The 10,647-nt window shown below is 45.3% G+C and overlaps 2 protein-coding genes across 2 annotated transcripts in view; both read right to left on the bottom strand.

Annotated features, from left to right (window-relative positions):
• The window catches only part of LOC102384968 (centrin-1-like), a 14,250-nt gene extending 12,696 nt beyond the window's left edge, over positions 1 to 1,554 (bottom strand). The window contains exons 1-2 of the mRNA XM_014523956.1: positions 1,523 to 1,554; positions 3 to 453 (exon numbers count right to left, since the gene is read on the bottom strand). Coding sequence (XP_014379442.1) covers positions 3 to 453; positions 1,523 to 1,554 — 483 coding nt within the window. The remainder of the gene's footprint in view (positions 1 to 2; positions 454 to 1,522) is intronic.
• A 1,294-nt stretch (positions 1,555 to 2,848) lies between these two features.
• Positions 2,849 to 10,309, bottom strand: LOC102384712 (centrin-2). The gene is made up of 4 exons (XM_025213857.1): positions 9,577 to 10,309; positions 6,813 to 6,941; positions 5,645 to 5,782; positions 2,849 to 5,111 (listed from the first exon to the last, which is right to left on the bottom strand). The coding sequence occupies exons 2-4, from the start codon at positions 6,933 to 6,935 to the stop codon at positions 5,022 to 5,024; spliced, it is 351 nt and encodes a 116-aa protein (XP_025069642.1). The 5' UTR covers positions 6,936 to 6,941; positions 9,577 to 10,309; the 3' UTR covers positions 2,849 to 5,021.
• Between the last annotated feature and the right edge of the window lie 338 nt (positions 10,310 to 10,647).

The raw sequence follows: 10,647 nt of genomic DNA, 5'->3' as shown, positions 1-10,647 counted from the left end.
ACAGCGGAGAGGGCGGGGGGCAGAGCGGCGTTGATTGGCTGAGGCGCTGACGCGGGATGAACGGGGCGTTCCAACGGGTCGGTGGGAGCGGGCTGGGACACCAGTGCGCTTGCGGCTGCAGCTGGCCGGGGCGTGTGAGCGGCGCCCTCGACTCGCCCTTCCCAGCGGGCCTGCAGGGGCGGGCCGGGCCGGGCCGGGCCGCGGTCCAGGCTTGCAACGTCCCGGAGCAGCCTCTGCCCGGCGCGGCGACTAGCTTTGTCCGGAGCCTTGAACTTCAGCGCTGCATTGCAGGTGGCCGCCGGCACGTTGCGACAGGCTTCCTGCGCCGGCTTCTCTCCCTGCCATGAAGTTGTGTCCCAGAGCACGTGCTGCGTCCGGGAGCCCGACCGATTGCCCGACACGTGCGTTTTCTCTCTCCCATCACGGGCCTTAAGGACAGCGGAGATGAAGCTCCTGTAAGAACCACGTGCCTGGCAGAACCACGGCGGTTCTCAGGACTCGCTTCTCCGCTCTGCTTCTCTTGGGGCCCATCAGGGCCTGCGCCTGGACAAACCTTGTGAGACCTCTTTCTTTGGGCAGGATTTTAACAGGAGGGGTTACATTTCGAGGCATTGTTTGGGGAGTTTGTTGCTTATTGGATATAATTCTATTTTAGTATTTTGTCTACTTGTTGTAATCTGGATTTTATTCTAAACCACCCAGAGCCTTTTCTGGGGTGGGTGCAATAGGAATATAATAAATAGAATATATGGGAATGGGTAAAATGCCAGAGAATGCCTGCAAATGAATCCTACTGTAGAATCATAGAAAATGAGGGTTGGAAGGGACCTCAGGACGTCATCTCGTCCAACCTGTGCTCAAAGCAGGACCATCCCCCGACTACATCATCCCAGCCACGGCTTTGTCTACCTGGGTCTTAAAAACCCTCCAAGAATGGAGATTCCACCGCCTCTCTGGGTAACCTGGTCCAGTGCTTTACTACCCTCCTAGTGAAAGTTTTTCCTAGTATCTAACTTAAACTTCCCTTGCTATAACGTGAGACCATTGCTTCTTGTTCTGTCATTTGCCACCACTGAGAACAGTCTCACTCCATCCTCTTTGGAACCCCCCTTCAGGTAGTTGAAGGCTGCTGTTAAATCTCTCCTTGGTCTTCTCTTCCGCAGACTAAATAAACCCTGTTGCCTCAGCCTCTCCTCAGAAGTCATGTGCCCCAGCTTCGGAACCATTTTCATTGCTCTCTGCTGGACTCCAACTTGTCCACATCCTTTCTACAGTGTGGGCCCAAAACTGGGCGTAATACTCCAGATTCAGAGAGAGAATCACTTTCCTCCATCTGCTGGCAGCACTCCTATTAATGCAGCCCAATATGCTGTTAACCTTTGTGCACTGTTGGCTTGTATCGTGAGGAATAGCATTCCTACACTCCAGCATCTGTAAAGATTGGGCACTTTTATCTAACAGCTGATTGAATGAGCTTTAGCTGAAAGTGCCAAAAACCCCTGCTGAAGCACCCAAGCTTTACAGATGCTGTAGACGCAGGTTGAAGTAACGCATTGCTTCTGCTGTAAAGCGTGGGGGGTTTTCTTGTTTGTTTGTTTGTTTTCTTAACATCTGCAAGCCTGGTTGTATGGGTGCTGAGCATCCGCTAATTTTTTTCAGTGGGTGCTTTAGAGCTGGAGCACCTATGGAATCAGCACCTACGTTTGCAAGAATATTGTGGGAGACCGTATCAAAAGCCTTGCTAAAGTCAAGGTATATCATGTCCACTAGGGCTGTGCAAAACAGCACCGTTCCACTTCTGTTTCCCTGGAAGTGTTTTGTTTCATTTCAAAAGCACTTTTTCTTTCTGTCAAAACAGTTTTGCTGTTTCGACATTTTACACCATAGGCTGTAACTGGGAAGCACGAAACTGGAGGAGGAGCAGCCTCCTGTGATCGCAGGCAGATCAGGGTCCTGCACCACAGGGAGAGTCCAGCAGAGCCCCGCAGCCCTCCTGGGGGTGTGGGCAGGAGGCTGCTGCTGCCACCTGGGACTGGCGCTAGGAGCTGAGCCTGCGCTCCGCCTCCCTCCACCAGGTTCAGCACCTAGCAGCTTGCAGCCCGGTGGAGGGAAGCAGGGTGCAGCACTAGGGCCGCATTCCACCTCCCTCCACTGGGCTCAGCAGCCCACAGTCCCATGGAATCAAGCCCAGTGGCAGGAGGCAGAGTGCAGTGCTGGCTCTGCCTGCCCCCTGCCACTGGGCTGAGCTCCATGGAGCTGGTGGAGCTGATCAGAGCACAGGCAGGAGGTGGGGAGAGCTAGGGCTGTGCCCTCCCCCAGGCTGTGCCACATGGGGCTGTGGAACTGCTCAGAGTGCAGCCCTGGCTCTCCCCTGACTCCCACCATCTGGCTGCTGCTTCAAAACTGGGAAGTCTTTGGCTGGCCTCATCTCATTTCCAGACAGTTTCAAAGCCCTTTGTTTCAATTTTGCTGTTTTGAGCTCCAAATGAGTCAAAACAGCATCAACCTGAAACAGCTGTTGAAGCTTCAAACAGCCATAATGTTCACTGCTCTTCCCACATCCACAAAACCAGTCATTTCATCAGAGAAGGCAATGAGGTTGGTCAGGCCTGACTTGCCCTTGCTGAATCCATTCCAACTGTTCCTAATCACCTTCTTCTCCTCCAGGTGCTTAGAAATGTAGACGAGATGGGACTGAATGATCTCATAAATGCATTTTTTCTCTCACTTCTTTGCTTGCATACATCTTTTTCCATCACTTATCAGTACTTCTCATATGTAAAACCCATTTTCAGTTATAAGGGTGATGTAGCTGTGATCTTCCAGAAATTATGCAAGAGGCAAGAACTTCTTAGGGTAATATTCTTTATTAGACCAACTAGGTGAGATAGGTGTAGGTGAGATAACAAACTTTCAAATGCATTCTACCTTAGGTCTAAAGAGTGCCTTGCATTCAAAAGTGTGTCTTTTTTTTTTTTTTAATGCAACAGTTTGTCCAGTAAAAGAGATCACTCTAAGGCCCCTGCTACATGTTGCATGTATTATGTCTACTGGTTAACTGCACAATAAATTTAGATAAGCCATACATACAAGGTAATTATTACACTGTAAAAATGACTATCCAGCTATAAAAAACCCAGCCAGCTATAAAGTTAGTGCTCAAAAGTGTGCAACAACTCTACAGCTGGTTTCTATCCAGCTTTAATTTGAACATGTAGCAGGGACCTAAGAAATCCCATAACATTTTAAACTCTCCCCTGTAAGTAGGATCTCTTGCCACAGGAGGGCACCAGACACTATAATACATCATATTCTTATTAACTGTCTAGACTCTAATTATGATATGTTCCAATCCAAGGCAGAGACAAGCTGATTAAAAAAAAAAAACAAAACAAAAAAACCTCAAAAGATATGCCAGGTGCAGTATTCCTTGTGTAATTTTATTTTTATATTAAATTGAGTTTTCCACTCCCCCATGTTGGTAGAATGTAAAGGTATAAAAATCAGTGTGGCAGTGGCATGTTCAACAGAACTTTAATCGTTCTCATCCAGATGGTTCCTAACAGTGGGTTCACAAGCAAAGGAAGGGCCATTTCACACAGCTGTGGCACATCAGCCCACGAGCGGCGCTGATAACCAATACTTTAAAGTAAAAGATCCAGCAATCAGAAGCAGGGCAGCAATCCTGCAGTTGTATATCTCCAGAGTTAGTTTGCAAACCTTCATTTCCACAGGGTTTAGGGAACCAAATCTAATAATTTGACTGGGTTCTACAGTATTGACTTGAGGAAAGCATAGGGACAGAGAGAACGTGGACAGTCAGGTAGCCGCTGGAATTTTAGAAGGAAAGAAATGAATCTCCCCTCTCTTCTTCTGGTGGAAAGAGTTGAGGGATTTTTGAGTTTTAGAACTTCACACATGGAGTGGGCAGTAGATACAGGGTCCTATTTCCATTTACGTACCATCTGACTGGTCATTTGATAGAGGAATAGCATTCCTACATTTCTGAATGGAAGCAGACCAGATGATCCTAGAGGTCCCTTCCATGCCTGTGATTTTATATTGCACCTCTACCCAAAATGGATAAGCACATTTCTGTAGATTCTGTGTCTGATGGGAAACAGGTAATACCTGTGAACCCATCTATTGTTAAGTCTAAATGTCAAGACACTTTCAAAAATATTTGGAATAATTAATGTTGTTTACATATTTAAGAAGTCAACTCTGGTAATGTTTGCATTCTTGTACATTTATTTCCACAACCATAATGGCTAAAAACAAAGTTTTAAATAAAAATCTTACATTCTGCACCCACTTAGTGGTCCCAAGAACAAACAATGCTTTGGTCATTATTAACAGCTGTAAATTATCTTTTCCCTCTTCATACTAAGGGCAGATTACTCAAAGATAAACTTCCATAGACAGCAATAGGCTGACTTGTAGCAATCTATTCACTTACATTTTTTCAGCAGTATAATAAAAATGGGGGAAGAATCAGTTGTTATAACACACACACACACACACACAGTGTTGTTTGGACAGAGTAAAAAAGCTGATCCCTGCAAGTCTGCCAGATGCAGAATTTGCTTTAACTGGACCCAAACAAAAACCTTGGATCCAAAAATCCCCTAATGTACAGGAAAGTATGGATTGGCACTTTCTGGCATTAAAGCCCTCTCTTCTGTTTAGAATGCCATGAGCAAATACAATATGCTTTAGGTGCTGTTTTAAAATCAGATGAGGCTCTAGATTTCACCACTGCAAATATGAATTTTACACTTGAAGCCTAACTGCATGGGAAAACCAAAAAGAACAAATAAGCAATGTTTGTCCTCAGTGAAAATGGTTTCAGGGTTTCAGTTTCATTGTAGTAGCTGGAAACAATTCACAAAGTAAACTTAAAGATCAGCCACTCAAATGACCTGACATTTTGCTTGTCCCTGAAGAAGTGACAGAGGCAGAAAAGAGGCACATACCATATGTATTTGCAAATAAGTGTAAAAAAGCAAAAAAGAAATGTATCAGTAAAGGCTGGTCTTCTTCATGATCCGCAGAAATTCCTGCTCATTCACTTCCCCATCTCCATCTCTATCTGCTTCATCGATCATTTCCTGCAGGAGGGTAAAAATTCAGTGACTAGATTAGATAAGCTCATTAATGTATACTATTGAGAAGGAAATGGAATGGAAAAGATTCAGGCTTTCATTACAACAAGCTTCAAACTGACAACTCTGACAAAGTTACCACAGGAGAGTAGAGGAAACTGGCGGGAATGGAAAAACTAAGGGCGGAGGGAAATAAATAATTTAAGTAAAGTTCAGCACTCTCTTACGTTCCAAGTATAATTTGTGTATTTGTACATTACGGGCTTGATCTTTGGGTTTAGGTAAACTGCCCAACACAGGGAGGGCCAGGATTTATGAAGAGACGAATGGCAAAAGATCTACTGGATACTGTAGCCTCATCCCTTTAAAACAGAACATGTTCATGGAACAAGATTTTACTGCAAAGCACTTGGAGTCTGTACACTCTGGCAATACAGATATTGTAGCAGTTTTATGTCATTTAAAAATAAGAAACTGAATAATACAATCAATGCCTATGTACATAATATACATAGACAAACTCACATAAAAGTACAAACCTGCAGTTCCTCATCCGTGAGATTTTCCCCGAGCTCTTTGGCTACACGCTTAAGATTCTTGAAAGAGATTTTGCCAGTCTCATCATCATCAAACAGTTTGAAGGCTTTCAGAATCTCCTCTTTAGAATCTTTCTCAGCCTTAAAAAATTAAACATGCAAATTCCCAGAAAAATGTTGTTAATGGGTAGTTGCAACCAAAAATTCTTATCAGTAACTTAAGAATAAAAAATGTTCATGAAAGCAAATGCATTGAGTTTCCTGTGTTTATAACAACATTAAATTTTAAAGAAACCCAGTGATCAGGAAATACACCGTACTAAGTGAAAACATATACACAGTCTTATTGCTGCACGTGCAGCAGTGTGCTCTAAACGTCACTTGTTTGTTCTTTTCACATCTGGAAACAGATCTTTGGATGAGTAACCAGTTTTTCAGTATTAAGCTACAATGTTTTTCAAATGTACAGACTACAGTTGTTAATATCTTAAAAACTGGAAAGTCCTCAACTCCATTACAACAACTGTAACACTCATCCACACACTTTATCACAACTTATCACTTTTCAGTAATCAAAACTATTTTTCCTTTCACTTATGTAGTCCTAATAGCATTACTTTCTTTTTCACTCCTCTCTCACTAAAACTGGGGTTGACAACTTATGGCCTATTGGCAGATCCCACCCATAGAGCCTTTTGATCTGGCCTTCAGACATGGGGCTTCAGTGGCACTGGGTGGTAGTGGGGCTTTGACAGCAATCACTCTCCTTAAGAAGGCAAAGGGAAAAACGGGGTGGGTGCTTTCCCTGTGCAGGACAGAAAGAAGGGGCAGTGGAAGCTGTATTCTAGTACCTACCCCACCACCCACCTCTGAGCTGAACAGATCAATTCAGCCCACAGGTTTACAAGGTTGCTGACCACTGCTCTAAAAATATCCTATCAGAAAGTCAGATCTTGGTAATTAGTGAAAAGATTCTTCATTCTTTAAACCTTCCTTCAGAAGTTCTGGTAGGATGGTTCCAGTTTTGCAATCATAACTTTTGCATACTTGGTTGCCAAGATTAAGCAAGGAAATTTCAAGTCCTTTAAATTTCCCACTGAAGTCAGTAGGGGATGAAAGACATCTAGCAACTTGCAAAATTGACTCCACTACGACTGAGTGATTTACTTACCATTTTTTGAGTCATCACTGCCAGAAAGTCATTGAAGCTGATTTTTCCTGTTCCTTCCTTATCAATGTCTGATATCATTTTCTTGATCTCTTCTTTCTTGGGTTCAAACCCTAGTGCTCTCATGGCCACCTGCAAACAGTTAAAATAGATCAGCATGTGGTGGGCAATGTAGACAGAAGCATGGAAAATAATGTTAACTGTATGCCACATGGTAGCTAAATCAGGTATTTCATGTCTCAGTGCAAAAAGCAAGATTGAAGAGCAAGTGATGAAGCAACATTTTTCTGAACACACTGATAAACACAACATGACACTGAAAAAACAGCACCCAACAGCCACCCATTTGGATAGCACACGCATGCCGTGGACATGCTCTAGAGAATACTTTCCACCACCCTGGTCCAGTGGCAAGGTACCAGTGTGAATACTCAGAGACGTTGATTCTAAGGACTCTCTTCTCCCATAATAAAGAAATCCAACAAACTAGTGACCCATGCTACATATGGAATTGCTCCTCTGGGCCATGAGGTACTTCACCTTACTTCTTTAGCTTTTTATTTAAGGCACTAGCCAATTGTCTGTCAAGAATGACGGGGGATGGGGGGATGGAGGGAGTGGGCAGGGACAGAGCCCTGGGCCCCACCCCCAATTGAGGCCCACTCCCCCTTGCCTTCTGCTGCTTGGGGTCTAGGCCCACTCCCCGCCACAGCAGTGGGGGGAAGGGAGGAGCAGGCCTGGCCCAATGCAGGGGAGGACGAGGCCCAGGGGTGGGGAGAAGCTGGGCTGCCACAGCAGGGCACCAAGGGGTAGCAGAAGGCCCAGGTCGACCCGGCAGCAGTGGGGGAACAGGAGGAGCAGGTTCGGGGATGACGCAGGGGAGCGGGGGTGGGGGAGGAGTGGGACCGTGTTCCCCCCGCAGCTGCCGTGTTGGGCCGGGCTGGGCCCGCTATCCCCTCCCCAATGCCACAGTAGGCCAGCTTTTCCCCTGGCTTGGGCTCTTTTCCCCCCCACCTCCCCCCGGGCCAGGCGGACATGAGGGAGGAGTGAGCCCAGGCCCAATGTAGGGAGAGGTCCACTCCTTCCCTCCCCCAGCTGCTGCATCAGGCCAGACCCGCTGTTCCCCTGCCCCCCTGCTGCTGCGAGCTGGCTCCCCACCCCACCCCCTGCTCAGGGGACTGTCAGCCAATCAGAGCGCGAATAAAGTGTTACAGACAGACAGATTTTTATATTAGAATTAGGTTTAAAGATAGCTATCCAATCTCTGGAAGTGGTTCTATACATAAGACACAGATATTAACTATTTTTTTCTTTTAAGTATGTTATATAGCAGTATCCAAGCTTATGAAGATTTTAAAATATCATTTTTAAGCATCTGAATACAACCTGAGGTCATTTTGGAAGATATAAGGCATGCTGGGTTTTTTACATTCTGCGTTAGGAGTAGGATAGACATTCAAGAGGGAAAAGTGTAAGGTTTGACAAAAAAACAGAACAGATGGGCACAACCATCTTATCACTATGAAAACCAAATATAAAAGGGAAAATACAGAGCACTTTTCCATTGTCTTTGGCACAATTACCATCTGAACACTGCCTTAATAAAGAACCACACATCTACTAAAAGGAGAGCCAAATTCAGATTTCCTGGAGGCAAAAGAAATTACTGGGAGGCACAGAAAACTCAAGAAATATAACCCCAAGGGGAAAAAAAAAAATCTTACTATATACCACATACTGTACTGGACTCCAATCTACTAGTCCCTTCAATTCAATCAGGAGAGCAGCTTAAGCCCTGAGGATATTAGGCATAAGGCCTGTGACAGAACATGTTCAGCAAGGATTCCGGGCCATCTGGAAATTTCCTCTGTTAGACAAGCATCTGGTTTTTCCCTTGTCTCACTCTGTAGACCAGTGGTTCTCAATTTTTTTTAGACTAGAGGCACCTGAGGCACTAGTCAATAGACTCAAGACACCCCTTGTAAAATGCCAGCTCTTAGGTTTTACTCATTTTTTACTACAGAAAAATAATAGAGCAATTCTTCTGTTGCAAACAACTCAGGACCACAACAGGTCAGAATGTTCATAACACTACGTATTCCTATTCAAAGTTTCTGGGTTTATCTTGTGAATCATGTTTGCACACCTGTTCTAGCATTGTGTGGTACCCCACAGCATCCTTGAAAAGATCTTAACGCACCCTACAGTGCCACAGCACCTTGGTTGAGAATCACTATTGTAGAAGTTGCTCCCAATACTGCTGGATTCCACATAAACGAGAGTTATTTCTATAGGTGTAGAAGTCAGTGATTGTAAGGTCTCCTTAGGAGTGTGCTACTGCGGTACATAATGGGAGTCATTATCTTCAGTCTAAGGCGGCACCAAGAAGTACTTAATATCTATTCTGCAAAATAACTAGGTCACAAAAATGAATTAAACTGATATTTTTAACAGACTTAGCATGACTTCCATAATGGTACGATCATTAATAAGAAAAATGCAGGTTTCATAATGGATAAAAACCTTTTAACCTTTTACCAACATATACAGAGTTGATGAGACCCTATTACTACCTTTTGAGTTTTTGTTAACCTAGATCTCCAATGGGAGAAAGGGACAGTCGCAACATAAGTCTTTGGTTCTGTGGCGATGAAAAGGTTTTATACTGGAAAAGGATGAAAATCACCCTTCCCCAGCCTCTAAACCTCTCTCTCCATCTGCAATTTAAAACTCAATTCATTTACACTTTTCTGCTAAGAAGTCTTGCCTTTAGCTCTTTCACATCTATGTTCCCAGTGCCATCGGTATCAAACAGATCAAATGCTTCTCGGATCTCCTGCTTTTGGTCTTCAGTAAGTTCGAGTTTGGGACCCGTCTTCTTTCTCTGGGCTGCTCCCCCTAATGCAGATTTCTTGAAGCTGGAAGCCTTGGAACACACACGAGAGCACAGGAGAAGAATCAGATTCCAACAGCAGGCAAAAGAGCCTTGTTTACACTTTCACAGTTCCACTCAAAAGGCCAGGATTTCTTAGGATGATATCTTTTATTGGAACAACTCTGTAGCTGGGATAAAGTCAGACAAGCTTTTGAATGTAATACAATCCCCTCAGCTCTCCGATTACAGGACACCGGGCACAGCAAGTGAAGCAAGGCACAGGGGGGCGACTGAGCAAAATTCTCAGATGCAGCAGAGCTCAGTTACAGCAGCAGAGTCCCTTCCCTGTTCCAGCTGTTGCAACACTGCTCCAACTGAAGAAAGACTTCTGCTACGGCCTGGAGCTGGTGGAAGGCGGGGGGGGGGGAGTTGCAGGAAGGACAAGGAAACACTCTCATGCCTTCCACTGCATGCCACAACTCCTTCAGCAGCTGCTGCCTTCCTACGATGACCTACAGGCCATGTCGGCACAGCTACTACAGTGATCGTAGGGGTCATAGGAAAGTTGGGCTGGAAGAGACCTCACAAGGTCACCTAGTCCAGCGGTTCTCAACCCATGGGTCACGACCCAAAACGGTTGCCAGAATATATGAAAGGGTTGCAAACAAACTTTAAAAGTGGATTCTTTGTTAAAGGAGAAAAGCGTGGGAAACTGTGGGTTTTCCCTTGCAGGCTAGCAGAGTCCCAGCCCGCAAGGGGCTGCTTGAGGCCCCCCCATGCCCCACGCACTGCGGGGCTGGGGCTGGGCAGCAGCAGGTCAGGAGTGAGGGGCACGGGGTCAGGACTGGCCATCAACATTTGCAAATGGGTCCTGGTACAAAAAAGGTTCAGAGGCACTGGTCTAGTCCAGCCCCCTGCTCAAGGCAGGCACCGTCCCACCCAGTGCCTGTCCCACCGCCTCCT

This window comes from Alligator sinensis, unplaced genomic scaffold (assembly GCF_000455745.1).
Source record: "Alligator sinensis unplaced genomic scaffold, ASM45574v1 scaffold27_1, whole genome shotgun sequence".
Lineage (NCBI taxonomy): Eukaryota > Metazoa > Chordata > Crocodylia > Alligatoridae > Alligator > Alligator sinensis.
The sequence above is the reverse complement of the archived record's forward strand: the minus strand, read 5'-3'. Positions and strand labels throughout refer to the sequence as shown.